Source organism: Serinus canaria, chromosome 4 (assembly GCF_022539315.1).
Source record: "Serinus canaria isolate serCan28SL12 chromosome 4, serCan2020, whole genome shotgun sequence".
NCBI classification, from domain to species: domain Eukaryota; kingdom Metazoa; phylum Chordata; class Aves; order Passeriformes; family Fringillidae; genus Serinus; species Serinus canaria.
The window spans coordinates 49,638,363-49,662,999 of NC_066317.1; the positions used below are offsets into that span (position 1 = coordinate 49,638,363).

The 24,637-nt window shown below is 46.1% G+C and overlaps 2 protein-coding genes and 2 non-coding genes across 4 annotated transcripts; 1 reads left to right on the plus strand and 3 right to left on the minus strand.

Moving 5' to 3' along the window:
- Positions 1-5,486: 5,486 nt before the first annotated feature.
- On the minus strand, positions 5,487-7,705 carry LOC127059566 (histidine-rich glycoprotein-like). The gene is made up of 3 exons (XM_050974024.1): positions 7,168-7,705; positions 6,639-6,922; positions 5,487-5,800 (listed from the first exon to the last, which is right to left on the minus strand). The coding sequence occupies exons 1-2, from the start codon at positions 7,451-7,453 to the stop codon at positions 6,669-6,671; spliced, it is 540 nt and encodes a 179-aa protein (XP_050829981.1). The 5' UTR covers positions 7,454-7,705; the 3' UTR covers positions 5,487-5,800; positions 6,639-6,668.
- A 1,415-nt stretch (positions 7,706-9,120) lies between these two features.
- LOC103824679 (formimidoyltransferase-cyclodeaminase) lies at positions 9,121-15,199 on the minus strand. The gene is made up of 14 exons (XM_009099980.4): positions 15,003-15,199; positions 14,073-14,256; positions 13,592-13,720; positions 13,391-13,479; positions 12,995-13,174; positions 12,769-12,906; positions 12,345-12,476; positions 11,628-11,689; positions 10,844-10,973; positions 10,563-10,724; positions 10,137-10,180; positions 9,918-10,056; positions 9,531-9,626; positions 9,121-9,377 (listed from the first exon to the last, which is right to left on the minus strand). The coding sequence occupies exons 1-14, from the start codon at positions 15,054-15,056 to the stop codon at positions 9,291-9,293; spliced, it is 1,626 nt and encodes a 541-aa protein (XP_009098228.3). The 5' UTR covers positions 15,057-15,199; the 3' UTR covers positions 9,121-9,290.
- Positions 15,200-15,470: 271 nt separating this feature from the next.
- Positions 15,471-15,552, minus strand: TRNAS-CGA (transfer RNA serine (anticodon CGA)). The gene has a single exon. It is a non-coding gene; the product is annotated as a tRNA-Ser (tRNA).
- A 125-nt stretch (positions 15,553-15,677) lies between these two features.
- Positions 15,678-15,749, plus strand: TRNAP-AGG (transfer RNA proline (anticodon AGG)). The gene has a single exon. It is a non-coding gene; the product is annotated as a tRNA-Pro (tRNA).
- Positions 15,750-24,637: the final 8,888 nt, after the last annotated feature.

A 24,637-nucleotide genomic window follows, 5' to 3' on the forward strand; every position in this document is an offset into this window, starting at 1 on the left:
ATTGGTGAGGGTTAACAAGAAAAAAAATTTACACCTCAAATAAATTAATGAAATTAGATTTCAGACAGGCTATCTAAAATGAGGATTTGATATGCAAGGAAGTATTTGTGATAGATTTTTACTTTTGGTTTTATGCCATCTTAGTTTTTGTTATCTTTCCATTTCTATCCAATGAAATAATCTAAAGCTAGATCGGAAATTGGGATTCTATAGTGGTCAGAGATAGAAATACAGATGAAATTCAAGAACTACAGTGTAATTCTACTTGCTTAATTGTGTCCCCACTCTATTGTTACAGTAGCCATTAAGAAATGCAGGAAAAGGATGGATGAAAACATGGGAGAAGTTTCAAATCAATAGTTCTCGGGTCTCTTTTATTGGACGGAGCTTTTCCCAAGTATACATTTGGTGTATCTAACTTTGAATGAAAAATATTTAAAGGAATGCAGAATTGAAGAATGGGATATGATATCTTATATCTTTTTTTAATAAGAACAGCTAGATAGAGTTTACATGGCCTACAGTACTATGTCTGAGTAATAAAATATGCACTTTAGCAACATGAGAAAATTACTTTGAAGCTGCAGAAAGTTGAAGCTAGCAGAAAAATTATTAAAAAGTAAGGAGCTGAAGAAACAGATGATAGTAGATAAAGGAAGTGCTGAGGTAGGGGCAGTGGCTGTTCCTGGAGGTATTGTTTTGAACAGATATTTTTAATGTTTTATTTAATTTCATAGACATGAAAGCAATGGAAAAGAGCTTTAAAACCTGCATATGGACTGTTTCCAAGGCACCCTTTGTTGTTGGTTTCTGGTGCAGCTCTGTGTACTTACAATTTCAAGTAAATGCCTGTAAAATCTATTGTATGCTACAGTAGGAAACAATCCCCCTGGTAATCACAGTTCTGAAAGCCTCTTGGAGATTTATTGCAGCAAATATTTCTTTTCATGATGCTTCAAATACTTCATCTTCTTATAAATTGATCAAAGCACCTATCTCCATTATCAATCAATGCCATGTTTGTTTAGCTAAACTCTTTATTCCTGTTCCTATCACATGCTGGAAGCCAAATGATGGATCCAGGCTACTCAGGAGTAGGCTGTAATAGTTGTGTAATGCTGTTAGAGATCAAAAAAACCATTAAATGATTTATTTTGTTAAGTAGGTGTTTCATTGCTGTGATTTCTTTGATGTTTATGTCTATTTTTCCTGTGGCAAATCCATGGTAAAGTAGTATGCAGAAACACTTTGTAGCTGGAAAAAGATAGAAATGCCTCCTGCTTTACTTCACATTGTAAGGCAAATAAAACAGTTTATAGTTTTCTGAAAAGACAAACACATCCTAATTCTTAGATGTAGTCCTAGTTTCCTTATTTTTTGTAAGAAAAGAAAAATCTTTCCAGTGATGTATGACAGAGCTCAGTAACTAAAGAAGATACTGCTGAGAGGAATTGTCTGCTTACAATGTTTGATTAATTTTCCCCTATACCTTTCAAAAGGGAATGTAATTTTGGCATTTGGATTGCCAAACCACAACTTAAAGTCTAACTTCTCTGGTAGCCAACACATCCTGTTGCAATTTAAAATCATTTAGTGAACTGCCAAAATAAGATTCTAATCAGGCTAATACATATTTTGTATGCCACAATTCAGGGGAATATTTCCATATGTTTATGTTTTGAATTACAGTGCAGATGTGTACTACGCTCTTGCTGAAGCTCCATGGAGTGATGCTGCCCTCTGCTTAGCCAGGAGCTCCTCAGGCTTTCTTGTCATCTTAAAAAAACATGTGGGCAGCCTTGGGGGAGGCTGTTAACACTGCCCCAACAGGACGCACAGCCCCTGCTCCCACCTGCTTTCACAGACCCTCACATAGATGCTGCACTGTGTGATTGCAAGGGGGATTCCTTCCTGCCTTTCCCCCTCCGTGGCTGCTCAAAGCAGGTGAGGACCAGGAGTGCAGGTGCTGCCGAGGTGAGGTATCCTTGTGGCAGCAGTGCATGCCTACCAGGAACTGCAGCATCAATGTGCCTTTAAACAACATTTCTTACAGAATTTTGGGCAGAGGTGAGTATGCACCTTTATTGCTTTAAAAGAGGGGAGGTTTCAAGTGAGAGGACAAAAGGAAATGGCCTCAGGTTGCACCAGGGGAGATTTAGATTGGATATTAAGGGAAATTTCTTCACTGAAAGGGGGTGGTAAGGCACTGAAACAGGCTGCCCAGGGAAACAAGGGAGTCATCATCCATGAAAGTGTTCAAAAATGTGATTAGTGCTTAGGGATATGGTTTAGAGGTTAACAAAATAGTGCTGAGTTAGTGGTCAGACTTGAGGATCTGAGAGGGCTTTTCTAACCATTCAGATTCTGTGATTCCCTGGTTCTGGGCTGAACCCAGGCAGAAGCACTGCTCAACACTAGAGAAGGTCTTTGTCAGGCTGGATTCGCTCCTAGTGTGGAAATTCAATCTAATGTTACACTCCTACCCCCAAGGTTACCCCTTGTTGCCAGAAATGGATGCTCAAGCTCCTGAAGCTCCTATTCATTGCCAGGGATGCAACACAACATGGCAGTATCTTTGGGACTTCACCCTTTCAAGATTCAGTCTCTGACCCACAGAACTGCTTGAGAGTGCTATGGACATTGCCCTGCTGCCAGCTCAGGAGGAACTCAGAGGAACACTGAATGCAATGCACATAACTACAGAAAAGGGAGGAAATAATGGTCCTTATCAGCTGACTCAAAAGATAGCTACTTCTACTTTTTGTTTTCTCCTGAGTTTATTCACTGCATATATTCATATATTCTATATGGTTAGACTGGGCTTTGAGCAACCTGGTCTACTGGAAGGTGTCCCTGCCAATGGCAGGGGGTTGGAACGAGATGAACTTTAAGGTTCCCTCTAACCCAAACCATTCTGAGATTCTCTGTTTCTATGATTTTATGATAAGAGTAACTCTGAAGTAAACCACTCTCCTGAAGTAACTGAGAGGTTTGCAGGTGCTACTTGCCATTAATCTCTGGATATTCCTCTCATAAAAAAGAGCTGGAAATTGATGTAGGGCAGTGAGTGTAATTCTGGGACTGAAATGCACAGACCTGTTTAACTTCATGACAGTCAGTCCCAGAATTAGCAGTCATTAAATGCTCAATAGCTGAGGGCACAAAAGCAAAGCTCCTACATTTCAAGCTGTAAAGACAGGCTTTGGTAGTGGGGTTGGGCTGGTCCTTCTTTGGACAAGGATGCACAGAGGCAACTCCAACCCAAATTATCCTGTAGTCTTCTCATCCTCCCAGCTCCTGTCTTCTTCCTCCCCCTGCAGAGCTTGCTGTAGCCCAGTGCACACAGCGCCCTGTTGATGTTGCCTTCTTGCTGGATGGCTCAGAAAGGATCGGGGAGCAGAACTTCCAGAGTGCCCACCACTTCATGGAGGATGTGGCCCGGCAGCTGACGCTGGCCCGGAGCAGCAGCAACCACATGAATGCCCGGATCGCGCTGCTGTGATACAGCAGTGAGCAGGACCAGAACGTGGTCTTCCTGCTGACCCACAACCTCACCGAGATCTCCAACGACCTGGCACAGATCAAGTACCTGAACTTGTCTTCCAACATCAGATCAGCCATCATCCACGCCACCAACAACATCATGCTCAGCCCAGGCAACGGGCAGCGACTTGCCCAGCGCAACGCCGAGCTCTCCTTTGACTTCATCACCAACGGCATCACAGGAAGTAAGAACCTGGGAGAGGCCATCAATTCCATGAAGCAGCCAGATGTCATGCCCATGATGGTGGCTCCGGGGAGCGATGTGGACATGGATGTCCTGCTGAAGCTTGGCCTTGGGGACTGACAGCCATCTTCCAGGAGAAAGACTATGACAGCCTCTCCCAGCCCAGGTTCTTCAACAGGTTCATTTGGTGAATATGTTAAAAGAATGGCACACACACAATCCTTCTCTCACTGATATACACACCCCTGATATTACCTGTTGTATTTTGTATGGTTGCTAGCCCTGAAGACTTTCCCTCTGGGTCCTCCTTTCTAACCAAAATCTAGAGCTCTTTATTGATTTTCACAATGAAGAGTCATGTATCTTACATTTATGGTGCTAATTAAAACCCAGATCAAAGCAGGATACAGAGCCATATGAAGTACTTCTGTAAAGCTTTGCACACACCAAGCTATGACTTGTGTATGTACTGTAATCTTAGGAGGGCTTATCAGAGATGCAAGAAACCTTTCCAGTGTAGCAGGACCAATGAATAACTCAAACTCTCAATATCTCTCAGTGCCTCTTGCCCCTCTTTTCTGGGAACAGCAGGATGGTGTGAGAGGTTTTGCTGCCTTCCACAGATACTTCTTTGGGGGGTTTATCTATGTTAAATTTCACAAATCATCTCTTAAGATCTTTATTTTCCTGTGGGCCATACCTGCCTTGATTCCTTCTGTTATTCTGCCCTTCATCAGAACCTGCTCATCTATTACTGCACTCAGAACTTCAGCTGAGATGGGCAGCATGACTCCCAGCATCAACAAAATACTGGACAGCCACCAGAGCTGCCCCCCAGTCATCCCAGTATGCTCAAAGCATCCATACTGGTGGGAGGAAGTACCTTCCTCCCACCAGTATCTGCTGAGCAATGCCCAGATTTGAACTTGAATTGTGCTGTCTGCAAAAAGAAACAAACCTTTCCCAAGCTATCCAGAAAAAGCCTCTTTTTTCTGTAGTTGTGAGGTGTGTAAACCCTGGGGGTATCCCCTGGGTTGTGGAAACACAAGAAGCTTCCCTCAAAAAGCCGATAAGACCCCACTGACTCCTTCCCCTGTTCCTATGTCTGTTCCTGCGTCCCTGAGACACTTCCTCCTCCCTATTCCCTGATTGGGCCTTATCTTTATCCTGCCTCAAGACCAGGGTGATCCTGAGCCCCTGGGGAGAGGGAAACCTGGACCTTCCGTGTGTGTGCCGAGGACCCGAACATGTTACCGCGTGGCTGAATTAAACATCTGTGCATACCATGCAAAGGCCCTTTTTGCTTCTTTACCTTGGACTTTGCTAGCAGCAATTTGGGCTGCCACAGTGGGGATTTTTAAAATTACTTTTAGTGAGCAGCTGATTCTCCTGGTTTCAAGCTGGTAAACCCAGATAATCATGGAATCACAGAATGTTTTGGGCTGGGAGGGAACTGAAAGATCATCTCATTCCACTCCTCCTGCCATGGGCAGGGACACTGATTGCTCCAAGCACTGGTATTGGATGCTTCCAGCTGTTCATGCTCCTCATCTGTTCGTGGGAGAATCCCTCTGCCATGGTGAGCTTTTTCCTATAAATTATTAACCTGGCATGGAGGATGGCAGCCCACATAATTACAGCATCCCCCCAGCCACTCCCTCTGCTACACCTGGGAAAGCTCACATGAAATGTAAGGAGTTTTATGGGACCAATATTTGCAGCCACCATCATTGCCCAGGAAAAAACACACAGACACCGGTAGATTGGAAAACAGCATGTAATGACTTTCAGCAGGGTCTCCCAGAAGATAGAGGGTGGAAATGTTGTCCATTAACTCGGAGATTCCAGGTCAAAGGATTTACAAGCTCTTGCACACAAGAAAAATAACTCAGCAGGCAAAGCACTGCTCCAAGGGAAAGGGGGATGGTGAGGAGTAGCATGCAGAGGGTTCCCACGAGGAGTTTGGTCTCATGTTTTGTTGATCATCACAGAGCCAGGTGGGAGATGCAAGACCTTTAGCCAGTCAGAGCTTCTGCTTGAGCTGCTGCTTGAGCTGCATGAGGCACCAGAGGGCTGGAGAAGAGAGAACAACTTTAGGACAGCAGGGAAACAAGCCTCTGTCACAGCATTCCTGAGATGGGTTAGTGACCCTGTGGTGGCTGCCCCATATTGTGCAAAGGCTGGAGGTTTTTTATTTTTTTTTTACAAGACTCTTAAGTCAATAAAGGAAATTCCAGAAAGGTCTTGCTTTCTGCCAGCAAAGACCAACGTCACAGCAGATCACTTCCAGAGCTGTTTCCCAGTGAGAGGAGCTGCTGGTAGGATTTGTTTGAGAAATGCTCCCACCTCCAATGATGGAAATGGGGCCTTGTTTAGCAGTTCCTCATTCAGACCTGCTCAGGCTGGTGCCCATCCCTGGAATGGTATTTTCTGCAGGATTTACTCTAAGCACAAGGAATCGCTTCTCCTTTTCTGTTTGCTGTTGGTTTTTTGGGGTTTTTTTATTGTGATTTTTTGGTTGTTTTTAAGAGGGAGCCAAACAGTTCCTCTGCTGCAAGACACTGAGTGAATGTCCATTATGGAGGCACGACTTGCACTCAAATGAGCAGGAGTAAGTCCTGGGATTTAATACACTGCATGGTGTGCCCCGAGCCCGTGCTATCACTTTAAATGGCTTCAAGGAATTTCATGGATTGCTTTTCAAATTACTCACTTAATATGACTCATTCTTGCCTATTTATTATTCTAATGAGTTTCCACATCTAAAAAAAGCCACTGATGTTTGGGCAGTTTGCTCCAGCCACTACAGGGTAGGAGAGGAGAGTCCCAGCCGCTTAGGCCAGCTGCTGTGGTATGCTGGAGGAGGTCTGCAGCAGAATTAGGGAAGGGCTCACTGCTGTCCCACTCTTACCTTGCCTTCATGGTGGTTGCAGTGCTTCTTCTAATGGTGTCCCTTATGGTGCTCCTTATGGTGCCCCTTATGGGGCTCCATATGGTGCTCCTTATGGGGCTCCTTATGGTGCTCCTGGTGTCCATGAGGATGATGTCCCAACGGGGGTTGCCCCTGGGGGTGCTGGCCAGATGGAGCAGGGTGTGGGGGGCAGACTGCCACACCGCCAGGGGAGGGCCCTTTGCCAGGATCGGGATGTCCTGGAAGGGCAGGAGGGCGCACTGCAAGGTGCAGTTGTGGTGGGCCTAGGAAGAAGAGGAACCTGTTAGTGGGCAGAGACGGGCTCTCCCCAGACAGACAGTGCGGGAAGCTGGTGCACCCTTCCACCCAAACGGCCCTCTCCAATCAACCTCTTCCTCACAAAGGACATCCACACCCCTTTGGGATGCAGGTAAACCCCCCAGGTGTCTGAGGCCATGGCATAGAGCTCCCCTCTAAGCCCTGATGGCTGTGTGGTACCTGCAGCCCTGCCTGCCCCACAGCTCCTCACCTTGGTTGGGGTCACACATCCTCAGTGGTCTCCAAGCTGAAAGGGAAGGACAGGCACCATTAGTCACCTCCTGCCCTGAGACATCGCCCAGCCAGCAGGTGGGACCTGTCTCCTCTGTCCCATGTCTGCCCCCAGCACAGGGAGACGTGGGACAGAGGAGACCATGCTCACTTCCCCCAGAGTGCCATCCCCCCACAGACCCCAACCGCTGTCCTGTCCCTTTGGTGACAGCACCAACTCCCAGAGCAACTGTCCCCCACCCTATGCACCCCCAAAGCCCAGGCATGTGGTTTCCATTTTTAATAGAAATAAATCCACATTGGCCCAGCCTGGGTGCTGAGCTCGTGTCCTCGTGGGCCACAAGAGGACACGTGGGGACACGTGCCTGGGTACAGCGCCCATCGTGGGGACAGTGCACCCTGACCCACGGGTGCCCAAGCTCCCGCTGCCCCCGTGCTGCCCTGCACGCACCTGTGGAAGAGCTCCCAGAAGAAGCAACGCTGGCAGCACTTGGGATCCCCGTCCTTGGTAAAGCTCTCCCGGCTATAGGGCATCCTTATATAGCTGGGCCCTGCCCCTTGGAGCAGGGGTGCGGCGGACAGGGGTGACACCAGAGAGGTGACACCGCGCAGTCACCATGGGCATGAAAGAAACATCAACACGCCGCTCCCAGCCGGCACAAAGGTTCCACGGGGATAGTAAACACAGGCTATGGAGGGCGGTGATTACACGGCATCAAGGGAGGGATGGAGTGAGTCAGCTGACCCCACCATGAACCCTGACTGTGCTCCCCACTCGGGTACAGTGCCCAGGAACAGGGGTGACCCTCCCACAGATGGGGGTGTGGGACAGTGGGTGTGGGAGCCTGACAATGCTCAGGGTGCTGCCACAATGTGCAGGTGGAGCGCACAGTATCTGCTGACACACCCGGTCAACAGAGACAGGAGGCAGAGCTGGTTGCCCTGATTTTCAGGTTTTCCTCTTGGAGGATCTATGAGGAGGGAGTAGGATTTCTCCCATCTCAACCCACCCCATCGCTCTGCTAATACCTCTGATGGTGCCTCATGTTTGGCAGTGCTCCCTTCCTAGGCAATTCAATGGGTTGGAATTGTCACACACAGCCTGAAAGACACCTGGCAGAAAGGGACTTTTGCCAGGTCTTGCCCCAGATCTCAGGTAGGAGGGTGTTTCATGGGGGTTTCTGGACAAAGGGACTGTACAGGGTCAAGAGGTGTTCATGCACAGGGGTCTCCTTGATCCTGCCATCCTTTCTGTTAGGATCACTGTGGTCCCAGGCACTGCCAAGCCAATTGTCTACTTCTGCCACAGGGATCGGAGGATGGAGCCTGGGGTCCAAGTCCCAGACAGCAAAAATCCCGTTTGTCCAGGGAAAGGCCAGGGGATATGATGCTGCATGTGCCTGAGCAGAGCAGCAGTTATAGATACATATTATAATATTGGCTTTTCACAAATATTAAAATGGATTTGATATGTGTGATGTTAAAGTAACTTTGTTATAAAAATATCATTTGTATTTTTACTGCTAATTAATTTCACTTAGACATAGTGAAATAGCGATGCTTGTGTTAAAATGCCTGCTTGGATGGGATAACATCCAATGAACACAGGATGAGGACACCTACAGATCTGCCAACTATCACTACTCACCGTCTGAAGAAAGCATGGACCAAGGCCCAAACTGGAAGTGATTAGGAAAAGGAGTCAAAACCAGAACCAAGAAAAACACATGCTCTAAAAAGGCAGACCCAAGGAGAGGCCATGTCAAATCGTTCCTGGAAAATTTAAACTAGTTTATGGATATGCATAAGAGTCTATGAATATGCAACAGGCTGATGAAAGGGAAAAGATATTTAAGGGGTATTCCTGAAGGTGACAGTGTGGTCTTGGCTGAATGCCAAAATGCACCTGGCCATATCAACCTTTGCTCCGTGGTTCTTGTCTCCCAATGTCCTTTATTAAAGTTTTTAAGTTTTCACAGGAGAGTGAATGTGTTTTTCACACAGCTCTCCAGAGGTGAATACCAACAGAGCTTAGGTGAGGCCAAGAGTATTTCCCAGCTGTATTTGCTGCTGCAGAACCCCCAGAGCACTCCCAAGCCCTTCTCAGGCCACCCGCTTGTCCAGCAGTGCCAGCACGACAGCCGAGCCTTGCTTCGCCTCTTCCAGCAGCCCAGACACCTTTTGTGACATCTGTGTGGGGACAAAATGAGTCATTTGCCACTCGACAGGGCAGAAAAGCCGTCCCCCAAGCACCGTACGTGTCCCACCGGCGGCAGGCAGGCACAAGGGGCTCCAGGCCACCACCTCTGCCTGCCTTCAGCTGTACTGCCAGGCCCGGCTCACCACAAGCTTGAACTTGTCGTCTGTGATGTCCTTGAGGTTGATCATGACATTGAAGTAAGCTCCGAACACTGCTGCTTCCAGCATTTTGGCTCCCACCTGGGAAAAGTCAGGCTTGCGAGAAGCTCTCCTGGTGAACCAGCTCCACCATAGGGCGCTGAAGCAGGTCCCACCCTCATGCTGCAGGACTCCCACCCTGCTCCCACCCTGCACCACCCAGCAGCATGCAGCGCTTTCCAATCTGTTGGTATTCTCAGGAAACGGCTGCCAAAGAATTACTGGGTGGAAACCACTGGCCAGTTTGGGAAGCACAGCCGAAGAGATGTATCCTGGAGGTCAGGACATGAGGGAACACCTTGCAGGGCAAGTGTGTGTGAGCTGGGGCCATACCTGGATGTCAGATTTGCAGGCCACATTGCAGTGCTGTGCCAGCTCCTTCAGAGCAGGCCAGAGCCCATTCACCTTCTCTGCCAGGCCGTAGGGCACCCCCATGGCCGTCTTCAGCCCCTGCTGCATGGCAGCTGTACGCCTGGGAGGGGGGACAGCCCTGGGCTGAGCGCTGGGTGGCTGTGCCCCCACAGTCAGCCAGTCCTCACCAACCCAGCTCACCTCTCCCGCTCCTCAGGGGTGTTCTTGGGCAGCTTCATGGCATCCTGCAGGCAAAGAGAAGCAGGTTTGCTGCCATCACCCAGACCGTGCCTTGCACTGGGCATCGGGGCAGATCCCATAGCTCCCGTGCTCTTGCAAACCTCCCTTGTGTGACAATGTCCCTTCCCCAGGCCCTGGCTTTAGCATCTCTGGAAGCATTCAAAAAGCAAGCAGAAATGGCACTTTGCTATGTGGTTTAGCAGGCATGGGTGTACTCAGTAGAAGGTTGGACTTGATAATATTGGAGGTGTTTTCCAACCTTAATGATTCTGTGATTCTAAGGTCAGAGCCCTGTTCCTAAGGAATCCAGAGTGCAGTGATCCCAGCCCTCCTCCCAGCTGGAAGGCCCCACTGTTTCCCTGCAGCTTGCCTCTGGTGGAACCTCACCATGTAGCTGCTGAAGGCACAGGAGTCGGCATCCACCATTGCCACCAGCTCCTCCATGGCCTGGTGGAAAGCAGGGACCAGCTTCCTCATGATGGGGTCCAGGTCCTCAAACTGCCGCTTCCCGTAGCTCATCAGCCCCACCATGCTGCCCAGCGCTGCTCCCTGCCAGGGTAAATCCTCCAGTAGGACACAGTGCCCACTGCTACCACCGCTACCACCATGCAAGCTCCCCTTGGCACACCAAGGCCCCTCAGGCCTCTGTCTTGGTGTGGGGCACATACCAGGGCTCCTACAGCTGCAGACACGGAGCCTCCTCCTGGCGCTGCTGACCTTGCTCCCACTGCTCGCACAAAGGCACCCAGTGGCTTGGCCACCAGCCCCCTGTCCACCTCTCCTGCTTCCACCAAGTACCTGCAGCACAGGTGTTTTAGAGCCCTCCAGGTGCAGGGACACCACCACCACCCAGACCCAGCACTGCCCTCTCCAGCATCGGCCCTGTGACTGAGTAGGGGACCAACACAAAAAAACCCAGCCTGAGAGTCAGGGTAAGGACTGGGAACCCTATGGGGACATCTGGGGAACACAGGTGGTGTGGGGTTGTTTTGCATTAGCCAGGTTGGGCTGAAGCAAGCAGCATTTGGTGGGACAGAAACGCCTCTGCAGCCATGGCCCAGGGAGGGTGACAAGGACTTCACCTCATGGATGCATTTCCCTTCTTTTCACCCCTCAGACTCATGTTTCACACCAGGTGCTGCAGCATGTGAACCAGAGGCAGTGAAATTTTGCATGGGGCTAGGGTAGGAATTTAACATTAAAATCTGGCCACAAAACCTGTTCCCACTGCCTGCTGAAGCAACCTGGACCACGTTCACAACCATCAGCATTTGGGAGCAGGAACCACCCTGCTCTTGCACAACCACCCAGCAGAGATGTCCCCAGGCTGTGAAGAGGAGCTGGGAGCAGCCACCACTCTCAAAACAAGCTGAGTGCAGGATGCAGGCATCAGGATCCCCCCATCCAGGGGGGAATGGGCACCATGACAAGAAGTAGGATTTGGGTCCCTACTCGATGATGCGCTCCCGGGGGTGAAATGGAGACAGGGAGTCCAGGCCCAGACGACTGACCACCTGCAAGAAGCAGCACCACTGCGTCAACCCTGTCACGTAAGTCCTGCTGCATCCTCATTCCCCACTGCTAATTAACCATGGGTGAGTCAGCACTGGGACTGGGCCTCCACCCAGGGAGAGGACAGCTGGCACCATCAGCCCATCCCGTTGCAGCCTAGGGGGTGCTGTGGGGTCACCTCTGAATGACTGGGAGCTGTACTGATAAATCATTAGCTTGCTCTTATCTAGCACGCTCCCCACAGGCTGGAAAGGTCCCTCCCTCCGGCAGTGGAACAGCAGAGCCTGTCTCCTCCTTTCCAGCTTACTCCCCATCCTGAGACAGCCTCCCATAATGCCACCCACTGTCCCTGAGCCCTTGGTACACTTCCTTTGCCTCCTGGCCTCCATGCAGGCAAGACAAGCATCTGCTACCCACACTCAATCCTCACGCGTTGTGGTTCCTGCTCCCTGTGCATCTCGGCATCCTCAGCACAATAAAGCAGCTTGTCCCACTTGCTGTCCCCCCCCCAAAATCGACACTAGAGACAAATGTCATGCCTGAGGCCTGAGCAGTCCCAAATTTCTGCTCAGTGCCACTTTGGGAGGCTGGTGGAGGGTGGGATGTGTCTCTCCCATGATCCCACCCTTGTGCTGCTATCAGGAGAAGCCACATTACCAGCCTGATCTTCTGTTCCTCCTCCAGGATGAAGAGTTTTTCCTTCTTAATGTAAAACTCAGCTGCATCCAGCATGGCCTTCTTGGGAACGAGCCCTACTAGCTGAGACCCCACCACAGGGAGATTCAGTTCCTGCAAAGGGCATCAGAAATGTGATTTTCCCCAGAGCCCTGCTGCCACTACTACCTCAGCCTGGTGGTCCTCATCCCTTCCCAGGACATGGGAAGCTCACAGAAAAGCTTTCAACAGAGGAGCTGGGAGCTCGCAGCAAGTTGCTGAGTTTCTGGGAGTTTTGTGCCATTCAGCACTTTGGCTGAGCTAAGCATGAGAGAAGCCAGAGCCTGACCTGACAGTGAGGAAGAAAACTTGGCGGGAGACATCCTCTGGGAAGCCCCCTTGGGAACAAGCACCCCAAGCCACCCACCTGTGCATCTCGGCAGATCTCCTCGTAGACGGTGTGGAGTGGCGTGGTCTCAAAGTCCAGCAGGTTCGTCGAAACCTGGGCCATGTTCTCCTCCTCCAAATACCAGCCAATGCCCTGCACCTTCTTCAAGCGCCCGGGCTGCCAACAACTGCCACATTCAGGGCACAGCCCAGGAGGTGTGGGGACAGGCAGGTGTGCTCCTGGAGTGCCCGTGCTCTTGAGGTACCTGGCTGGGGCCACGGCCCTGCTCACGGATGTTGAGGGCGATGCGGTGAGCCTGCTCCTTGGTGCACAGCAGGTTGATGTTGTACGCAATAAGGAAGGTCCGGGCACCCGTCACTGTGGCTCCCCACCGGGGGACAAAAGTTGGGGGCCCAAAATCAGGAGCCCACTCCGGTTTTGCAAGCTGGGGAAGAGGGAAGAGAATGTGTGGGCTGGCACCGCCAGGAGCACATACCGCCCTCCCAAGGAGGGCATCTCCTTCCCCAGCTGGAATCTGCCATGACCACCTGTGTCACCAGCTCCTCTTGGTGCAAAGGGACTACGCCAGCCCCCAGCATGCTCCCTGCAGCCAGGGAAGTACAGGTCAGGTCTGCCCAGCCTGTGCCATCTCCAGGCTCACCTTCTCAGAGAGCGCCTCGTACTCCCCAGCACGGATGGAGGGCAGGGCTTTCCTGCTCTCGTGCCGTGCTGCTGCTCCATACAGGTAAACTGCAAGACACAGCTGGGGGTGAGCACCGCCAGGCAGGGGCTGGCACTTTCTCCAACAGTTGGAATCATGCAGGATGGGATGGAATGTGGAGAGGTTCCTGACCCCACTCACCAGGTACATCCAGCTCTGCTGCCAAGCGCCGCCCAAAGATATGTGCACAAGTGACACACTCCTCCATGCTGACGTTCCTCACTGGCACAAAGGGGCAGACGTCCAAGGCCCCCATCCGAGGGTGCTCACCTGGTGGCAGGGCAGATATAGGAATGGGTAGTGGGAAGAACAAGCAGACAAGGAGGGAGAACACACTTTTGCACACTCTTACAGACTGGACACCATTTCTGTGAGAAAATCATAGAATCACAGACTAACCCAAGTTGGAAGAGACACACCAGGATCATTGAGTCCAACCCCTGGCCCTGCACAGGGCAGCCGTAACAATCCCACCATGTGCCTGGTAGTAGTGCAAATGCTTCTTAAACTCTTTCAGGCCTGGGCCTGTGACCACAGTCCCTGCTCCAGTGCCATGCTTGGTCCCAGCAGTACAGCAGTCCCCTCTGTGCCAGCCCAGGCCCTGGGACCCTCCCAAGCTCACCTGAGTGTTGGCTCATGTCAATGAGCTGCCAAGCCACGCGGGCTGCGCTCAATGCCCCTTCCACCACGGCCTCAGGGGACCCCACAAAGGTGTAGACGGTGCGGTTGGTGGAGGCACCGGCATCCACGTCCAGCAGCACACATCCCAGTGTCCGGGAGATGGCCTGTGCCACTGCATCGATCACCTGCCGGGCAGCAGATGGGAGCAAAGGGGCTGACATGGCTGAGACTATACAACAGCCACGGCTTTTCAAGAGAGGGGGTGTCTCAGCTCTCCCCCTTCCCACTGGTGATGGGGTTGAGAATGACTCCGTGATCAGTGGGGATGCAGCCCTGCACAAGCATCCCACTCCCATCCAGGGGGTTTGGGGCACCGCTGGCTCCCCAAACTCCCTGTGTGGGGGAGAGACACCTGGCTGCTGCTGCATGTCACAAAGCACCACCATAAATTGCTGTTCTTGAGGATACATCTACCTGCCAGCTTCCCAACGCATTTGGCTCTGTGAGCCCATTCCCTGGAGGAGGCTGTGATTTTACAGCCATGCTGGGTTTGCTAAATTCTCCTGCCGCTGGCAGAGCCAAAGTTCACTTGAAGACAGGACAGACTCCATTAACCTTGACATTGTGTTTTGGCACAACCGCAAGCAATGTTTCTCTGCAGAGAAATATTCCAGACCAAGCCCAGACCTGGTGCTACAGCAACCCGCTGGCAATGGTGGAAGTGGTCTTAGCCCCTGCTTCCCACCAAGGTGCCATAAGGGAGCCAAAGCTACCTTTAGGCATTTTTGGCACTAGCCAAGTAGTGAAAGGTGCACGGCACCACAAAGGAGGCATGGCAGAGTCTAGCAGTGCATACTGCTCTGCAGGGGGAAACCTGACTGTCAGCAGCCCAGTGTCACCCACTCCTCAGCCCTTCCACATATTCCCTCACCTCTTTGTTATTCCCCTCTGAGAAGTTGGGGACGCATTCCACCAGCTTGGCCATGGTCCCACGGTCTGCTTGCAGCCCTCAGTGCTCGGCTCAGCTCTTCACACCCTGGGGGTTTCCTGCCCTTTCCTGTCCCACTGCAGAGCAAAAGCCTCTCAGCAGCCAGCACGCTGACTCTTTCCCAAGCCGGAGTTTCTCATTAACTGAATCGATCTGTGGCCAGGGGACAGAAAGGGCCTTGGATAAACACCATCATACTGGCCCTGCCGTGCTTGGAGCAGCTCCGGGCACAAGGGCTCTGTGGGGCCAGATGGCAGCACTCACCAGCACCAGTTAATAGATGAAGAAAAAAAATCTGCTGCAATCAGCAAGATGTTGTGGTTACGACATGTTACAGACAAGTCACTGCAATATGACCACTATTCTCAGAAGAATGCAAAACTTCCACCCTCGATACCGGCCAAATCCCATCGCTGTGAGCAGGATTCGAACCTGCGCAGGGAACCCCTATTGGATTTCGAGTCCAACGCCTTCACCTCTCGGCCATCACAGCGGCAGTGCCTGACCCTGGAAGGGACAGACTTGAGGTGGACTGACGGACATCCGCTCTGCCAGGAGGTGCAGACGTGTCCAAGTGTTCTGGGGCAGAGTGGGGGTGTGGGAGCAAAACTGCGGCCCGGCTCGTTGGTCTAGGGGTATGATTCTCGCTTAGGGTGCGAGAGGTCCCGGGTTCAAATCCCGGACGAGCCCGCTGATTTTTGTGCACCCAGTGCTCACCCTCACCTCACCTCTCTACACTCACTGCAAAAACACAGCCCTCGCATTTGCACTCCCCCTCTCCGCCCCGCCCGACACACTCCTGCCACGCCCACACTCTGCCCCTTACCTGCCCTCCGCGCCTGCAAAACCACCTCTCTGCTCTGACTCGCACTTATTCGCCATGCTCCAGCCCCTTTGCCAGCCCAAGGACACCTAAGGCCCCCGCAGTGCCTGCAAGTATTTTCAGCCTGGATCTTATGTGCTCCATCTAATTTTTGTGGCTTTTTTATGGCATTTGTAGCAGCATGAGAAAGACTTTAGTAAACAAGAATGCTTACTCATGGTTTTGGGGCTCCTGAGACATTTTTTCTTCAAGATGAGTTGAATAGCCAGGAGCTAGAAATATGAGAACTCTAAACTTAAATTTTTTGAAATCATGTAGGAAATTATTATTAGGTTACTATTACTAAAATAGTAATAATAATAAAATCAGAATAAGTTAGAATAGTCTCTCTTTTAAGTGTCACTGTTCTACAACATATGATTAAAATAAGAGTTATTAGATACAATGGCAAAAATCATAATGAACAAGCAAGTTCTGAAATGCTTTGCCAAGCTGCAATCAAACTGAGCACATACAAATGGCAGGTATGTAAACAAACTCCCTTTTCATTAAGAATAATTGATTTACATAATTGTGAACTATCAAGGGAACAAATAACTGTCAATCTTGGGCAGAACAGCTAGTTCACTGGAAATTCTGATAATAAAAGTGTTTAAAGGTTGGATATTTGAGTGATAATATCAATGAATGTATCTATCTATAAGAACTGGTATTTTTCTTCCCTGAATTTATTCTTAAAATCCACTTTTTTTTACACTTAGGGCATCACTTTCTACAAGGACTGAAATATAACAATAGTGATAGAACACATTCTGTCAAATGCGTTGAAAAAAGGTTATGATGAGCCTATGGCAAATAGACTTTAGTAGAGCACTGAAGCAAAAATAAGGAGAAATGGGTTCTCGTTCTTGTTTTCCTTGCAGTATGATATCATAGTATCACAGAATGTTTTGGGTTAGAATGGGCCTAAAGACCATCTAGTTCCAGCCCCCCCTACAGTGAACAGAGACAACTTGCCTTAGACCATGTTGCTCAGAGCTACATCTGGCCTGGCTTTGAACACTCCCAGGGATGGGACATGGATGGTTTCTCTGGACAACCTGTTTCAGTGCCTCACTATTCCCACAGGTATAGAATTTCTTCCTAACATCCTACCTAAACCTACTCTCTTTCAGTTAAAACCATTAGCCCTTGCTTTCACTACATGCCCTTATAAAAATTCCCTCTCCAACTGTCATGTAGAGCCCCTTTAAGTATTGGAAGGTTCTATAAGGTTTCCTTGGAGCCTTCTCTTCTCCAGGCTGAACAACTCCATCTCTCTCAGCCTGTCTTCGCGGGACATGTGCTCCATCCCTCTGATCATCTTTGTTGCCTCCTCTCACTCCAGCAGGTCCATGTTCTTCCTGTGCTGAAGATCCTGGAGTGGGACAAAATACTCCAGGTTGGGTGTCAAGAAAGCAGAGTAGAGGGAGAGGAAAATCTCCCTTGATCTGCCATAATATTCCCTATTTGAAAAAAGCCATGAGGTAGTTTTTGTGACTTGTGACTGCTCATAATTTTTCATGAGCCAAGACTGAGCTAGGTCATATTCTCTAGTTTATAAAAGTAAAGTAGGCTACACCATAAAGTTATATAGTTTGTATAGTTTTAAAGAAGTGGACTGCTATTCTCCATTGTTCAGCAAGGTCTGAGGGGGGAAATGATCTGTCACAGACAACTTCCTTCAGGCCCCATCAATAGTACACTAATGAGATTTTTAAAGCTGTGTCTTTTCAACTTCTATTGAAAAAAGCAAGGGCATATGAAGCTGGGGTCAGAGGGATCTTGCCTGTGTACTTGCAGATAATACAAATCAACTTTAATAATTATATGATTATATCAGGACAGTATTTATGTATTATACTGCTTATCATACTATTTCTGGTAAATGAAAAAAGACTGTACTTCAGGGGCTGCTCTCAAAGGGACCGTCATCAGTGTCTAAATATACTTAGCTCCAGAAGGAAGGGTGGAACTGTTGCAGCCTACTTAAATTTAGGCTTTTAAGTTTAAAAACTTCAGGTGCAGCAGCCAGTCTGACAGGAAGCCTTGTTTTTCTGCTTGTATGATTTTGCTGTGAACAGAGCATAATCAGGATAGCACTCTGGTTTTGGAGCACGTCCTGGCTCTTGTTTGAGTTCACACAACTGTATTACTTGTGTTAGGCAAGAGCTAAAGCACAGGAATCAAAATCTTTGAAAGTCAAAACATTTATGTATGGATCTGAGCCATTTTACTAACCCTTTTGGATTTCAATCAAGCTATTTTGTAGTTATAAGGAATTTCAAAGAAGTAAGAGTAAATTAGAAAAGGAAAAAAATATGCCTGTAGCCTCTACTGTCTTGAGAAAACTTACAACTGTGTTTAACCAAGGTAGATCCCAATGTAATATTTTTAAAAAATCTGATAAAGGTGAAATAAATCAGAAGAGATGTGCAATCCCCGTTCTTTGTCTGGGTCCATTCTGAGATGTCTAACAATTGCAATGACACTGAGAATTATTATTCCATTGAGTTTTTTTAATTATTCCACTGAGTTTTATAATTCCATTGAAGCCTAAGCCACAGATCAGTCTTTGCTTGGTTTATGTATGTTTAAATCATAACAAGAAGATGCAGTGGGCAGCTCTAGTGAAATCCTTATTCAGCAAACTGCCAATGTTCACAAATGACTTATAAATATTGCAAATTGTATTCACCAGAAATTATGGCTGTAAGAATAGTGTGGGATTCCTGCAATTTTTTATGCGACTTGCAAATAAACTATAGACATATACAAGCAATAAAAATAATCACAGAATCCCAGAACAAGCTGGGTGGGTAGGGACCACATGGATCCTTGAGACCCATTCCTGGCCCTGCACAGCACAATCCCCAAGAGTCACACAGGTGTCCAGAGGTATTCCCCAAATGCTTCTTGAACTCTGTCAGGTTTGGTGCTGTGAAAACTCCCCTGGAGAGCCTGTTCCAGTGCCTAACCACCCTCTGAGTGAAGAACCTTCTCCTAATATCCAATCTAAACCTCCCCTTACACAGGGGAGCCTATTCTCTTGAGTCTTCTTGCTGGTCACCATAAAGAAGAGCTTAAAAACAGCACTGACCTTCAGCCTATGGAAAAAAAAGTACACATGTCAGCATATTTATGTGCATGTACAAGAGTGTATGTAATCTTGTGGTATTTATACTTTAAAAATAGCCTATATGTTTTGTAATTCAAGAGCAACTAAATATTTTGAAAATAATAGTATTAGTTATCATAGCTGGTATCGTAGCTAATCATATTACAGAGACAAGAACAGAGACTGTTCTTGTGTCTGTAATAACAGCACCAGTTAAATTGCTGTGATGAGGAAAGCAATTCATAAATATTGCAGTAGCAGATGTGACTTAGGAAGTGGTTTGCAGTTCCAAGGCTTTCACTTTGATTGATTGTAGTGACAGTGAAGTTGCTGGAGGTTATATTTTAAAATTAGAGTTGAATTTAAAATAGAGTACCAGCTCCTTCTTTTGCGTCAGAATCTGTTATTTATCTCTGATACAAAAGAGAACATGATCTGGAAAAGTAGATATTACTTAGACTTAAATCCATGATTTTTAAGAGTAGTCTACCTAGAAATAGTTCACATTAATTGACTTTATTGAATTTATAATGCTCCAGATAATATATCCTGAGGAACAGAGTGAAGCATTTATAGAACCATGACGTAAAATAGTGTGTGTAGTGGTTTCTCTTTGTATATCTGAGCAGCTCTGCTCTTCCCATTGTATCAGCAGGCCATGCCAAAGTGTCATCATGCATCATGAACTGATTTCCAAAGACCTCCTTTTCCTGAGGCAGAATCCTTGTTCTTGTGCAGGGGCAGGAAAGTGATCAGTATATACCTCATTTATACTTGTACTGCTGCTGTGGGTAACTCCCCAGAGCACAGCAACCTCTCTTCATTGAGGTTATAAACAAATTGTTGCATTATAAACAATTTGTTGTAATCTCTTCTGGATTTCATGGGGTACTTTGAAATATGCAAAAAATTGAAGATTTGATATTTTATCCAACATTGAATCATGTCTGTTTCCTTTATATCTCCTTTATATCTCTTTTTTTCCCCCCATTCTTTCAATCTGCACAAAAACATTTTTATGTGTACATACTTATCTACACATATGGAGTTTCTTTCAACTAATTGATAGCTAATTTGATGCTGCTTTGTCATCTGAAATTTATAATGTCCATCTCATATTTTTTTGTTTGATTCTAATTTCCTGTGGGTTAGGCAACTTAATGGTAAAAGAGAGGAGTCACAAAAGTGGTATGCAAAACTTTAGATCCTCCATACTAAACATAAAAAGAATATATTTCAGTTTCTTAGCAACACCTGCATAATGATTCAAAAAATACATATCCATTTTGGAAGAGATTCTAAGGCCTAGTAGCATAGCACTTTGATAGGCCTTTCTTAGAACATACATATTCTGTAAGCTGATCTTTTAGGAATACATATCAATCCTGTTGACCTGCACCTAGGAGTGGGTGCTTTTAGTTAAAAGTGGCTGTTCTTGAAAGCCTCTTTACTAGTACTTGCCAGAAACTCTGCCTTCTCAACATAAACAAGAAATATTTTAATGTAAATAAGAAAATATCTGCAGATCAAAATAAGATTTTGACATTGCTAATTGGAACTGTTGCCTCTTCATATTGAATTCTTGTGAATTTTGTGTCCTACTATTATGAAAGAGCATTGAATTCCAGAGATGACTCAAAATCAGCTGGAGTAGCTAATGTGCCAGAGGGTCATGCTGCCATCCAGAAGGACCTTTAACAGGCTGGGGAAATGAGCTGTCAGGAACTTCATGAAGTACAACAAAGTGAAGTCCTGCATCCAGGGAGGAATAACCCCAGGTGCCCATACATGCTAGGGGCCAAGCAGCTAGGATGTAGCTTTGAGAAGGAACTTGGAGATCCTGGTGGTCTCCAAGCTGAACATGAGCCACCAATCTTCACTTGGAGCAAAGAATGTTGATGGTTCATTTGAAGTGCTGCCAGTAAGTCAAGGGGGTGACCCTTCCCCTCTGCTTAGAGCTTTGGTGAGGCCACAGCTGGAGTGCTGCATCCTGTTCTGGGCTCTCTGGTACAAGAGAGACATGGACACACTGGACAGAGTTCAGCAGAGGGCCACAAAGATGGTGAATGGCCTAGAGTATTAGAAAAGGCTGAGAGAGCAGGCAATGCTTAGCCTAGAAAACCTCGGGGTGCTCTCAGCAGTATGTATAAGTACATACTGAAGAGAGGGTGCACAAGGGATTGAGACAGGCTCTTTTCAGGTGTGCTAGTAAGCAAACAAGAGGCAGTGAATGGCAGCTGAAACAGAGAAGGCTCAAGATGAATATCACGAAAGGCTTTTTCACTGTGAGGGTGACTGGTCACTGGCGTAGCTTCTCTGGAGAAGTGTGAAATCTCTGTCCTTGGAGATATTGAAGAGCTGCCTGGAAATGGTCTTCAGCAACCTGTTCTAAATAGGTCTGCTTGAGCAGGGGTTTTGGCCAACGTGACCTTTGGAGGTCTGTTTCAATTTTCACCGTCCTGTGATTCTATGACCTCTCATTTCTCATTCTTCTAATTTTATATCAGCTTTCATGCTTTGGTATGCAGGAAGCAAAAACAGCCAGAGAGACTCCTGCAGTACTATATGCACAGTAATCTCAAAAAATGGTATAATTTTTGCTAATTTTAACATTTTAAAGCATTTTAAATTTTAACAATTTTAAATAATTGAGAAAAACTTTGCTTTTATATAGGAAACCTCTCAGAAAGGTAGAGTTTAATAGATACTTTGATTTTATCTGTGGAACCTAGCCTGGCATTTTGTTCCTCTTGAACTGTGAACGTTGCATGTATTTTCACACTGCTTTTCTCAACTGTTCCTACTAGGCACATACTGATTTAATCAAATCTTACAGCTGTAGCTGAAAAGTGTTCTGAATAATAATAAGGCTTTTATACTGAATATGACTTCATTTAGAAAATATTACTGATGCAAGATGACAGATTCATTAAACTGCCTAATTGATCAATGTGCTTATACTTCAGAAAATTCTATTTTTTAAAGTTAGATGACTTGGTTATCTAATAATATTTTATATACCTTGTTTTGCTTTACAGTGTTGTTTGATGAATAGCTCTTGTGAACCCAAAAATTAAACCAGTGATCCAGAATTAGCTTCATAAGACAGGTGAGACTTTCTAGTCTGGTGCTTTTCTATGTGAAGAAGAGCATGGAGATTTTACATGGAAACACAAAATTTATTCCTTAAAGAAGTTGGTCTTTGTAAGCTGCAAAGCATCAAGGATGCTTAAATTTTTTGGTGAAAAAGACACTATGCTGTCACTATGACCATTCCACTTGCTTGCTAGTAGCCCTATTTCATTAGTGCAGATAGATGCAACCAAAATAATTATTTCTTTAATAACTAGACAAGAAAAGAAAAAAGGACAGCTAGACATTAGAGTAAATTTGATCTCTTTGCTATACATTGAATTTGCTTTTGCCTTTTGGTACTTTTTGATGTATAAATCACCATATTTTTGAAACTATTGCTTTGTCCTTTGACTGAGACTGAAAAACTGGTTCAGTCTTTCTCATGTTAGTAAAACTATAGTGTAACCTTGATACAAAAGTGTGGTGATTAAAGTTTTTGTTTGAAAGTAAAACATAAACACAACTGCTTTCTATGAGATTCTGTTGAATTTTTACTTAAGCTCTTACTATTGAAGAAGGAAATTTTAGGAGTCCCCACTTAGTTTCTAATCTGTAGTTTGGTTGTCTGTAGTAAGGAGTAACTATTTATTCTTTCAATGTCACATCATGCACTGATCTCATGTATTGAAGAAAGATTAATCACACTCTTATTCTCAAAATAAACATTTCTCCTCTAAAATTCTGCTGTGTTTTTTTTCTAATTATGATCCTATTTCATTATATCAGTGAAATATTTTCGTTCACAAATAGGTCTAACTAATAAAATATCTGTCTACAAAATTAACTGCCTAACAATTCTGTCAGTAGAAAACTGAAAATGTTTCCATATATGGCTGCAGAATGACATGGCATTGGTCAACAGTGTGCTAGAATCAAGACACTAAAAATGGACAATAATAAAATGAAAATATCTGGTGCTCCATGTGTTCACACTGATTTAGAGGACATGGGAATAGAATTCGCCTTAAGGAAACAGTGCACAAAAACACTGGAGTTGCAAGTTGGCATTTGGAGTTTATGCTCTATACATAATGAAGCTTCAGTCAGGATCATTTATATTGTAGTAAGGAAAAACGTTCTGGCTTCTATGGTTAGTTAATATAATGGTTGATTGCTTATATAAATCATATCTGATCCTGCTTTCAGGGAAAATACAGAAAATACAATGTGAAAATCTAATTGCATAAGCAGCTATTTCTGGTAAACACAAGCAGCTACAAGAGAAGTAAGCACTCTCTTTTCTTCTAGGAAAGATGGAGAGGAAAATTATGTCACTGAGTACTGCAAATTACATCCCTGGGTGTTGCTCCTGCTCCAGCATTAAGCACAGGATACATGATGACAAGGCTTCCAGACTGTCATGCAATGCATGTGGGTGAAACTCACCCTGGCAGAACGTGGAGGTAAAAGTTGAATTGGATGAAAATGTTCTTTGATTTGCATTATCAAGTCATATCATACTGTTTGCTTTCTTTTTTCCCCCAAAGGATTATATTTTTTTTCTTCCTGGTTGATATGCATGACTTTTTTAGACTCCTATTAGTATATCTCAGAAAAAAAATGCAGTCTAAAGAAAATGAGGTGTTTCATGACAGGGTGAAAAACAATATTTAAACAATTCTTTAACCAAAGAAGAATTAACCCAATAAAATCAAGAAAAAATAATTAGGAGGCTTTTACAGGAAATTTTCCAGGCAGTCTCTGGAGTTTATTACTAATTTTGTGACTAAGCTCACATTTTGAATGTCACTCTTTAGTGTCTGAACAATCCTATCATGTTAAGAAAATAGAAATTAAGTAGTTTAAGACATAAACCAATGAGTTATCAGGTATTGCCAATAAAGGAAAACAACATAAGTTACCTGTTTAGATAAAAATCTGCCTCGTTATTGTGTAGGACTTTGTGGCTACAAGGATGTGGCATACAGTACCCCTGAAATTCTTCTGTGTACCACTTTTTAATGAAAAATGGATAGAAGAGGTGTAATGTGATTACTACAGAAATCATATTCATTATTCACTATTTGCAAAGTTCTGACAGGATGAGAATCAGTTATTGTAGTTAGTACTTTCAATCTTTCTTCTTTGACATTTAGTGCATGTAAGATGGCAGACACTCTGTTCATCCATGCCCTTGGGTTTGTAATAATTACTCTTTTCTGCTATTTTAAGTTTTCAAGAGATAGTGCAGGGAAAATTTTAGATAGATGAGAAGTCAGATACATGGGTTCATTTGTCTCAATGTCCCTTATCAAAATATTAGACTCTAACCTTTTTGACATTTCAGCTGTAGTATTTAATAATTAATAAATTAATTCTGCAATATAGGAGATTGCATTTAAAAGTGTATGACACCTGAATGTTTCTTTCTGCTGTTCACATGCTAAAAGTCACACTTTTTGAATCTATTTGTCCAATTGCATCTTATCTTAAAGAGTTGCCTTGGAGTTATGTATGTCATCA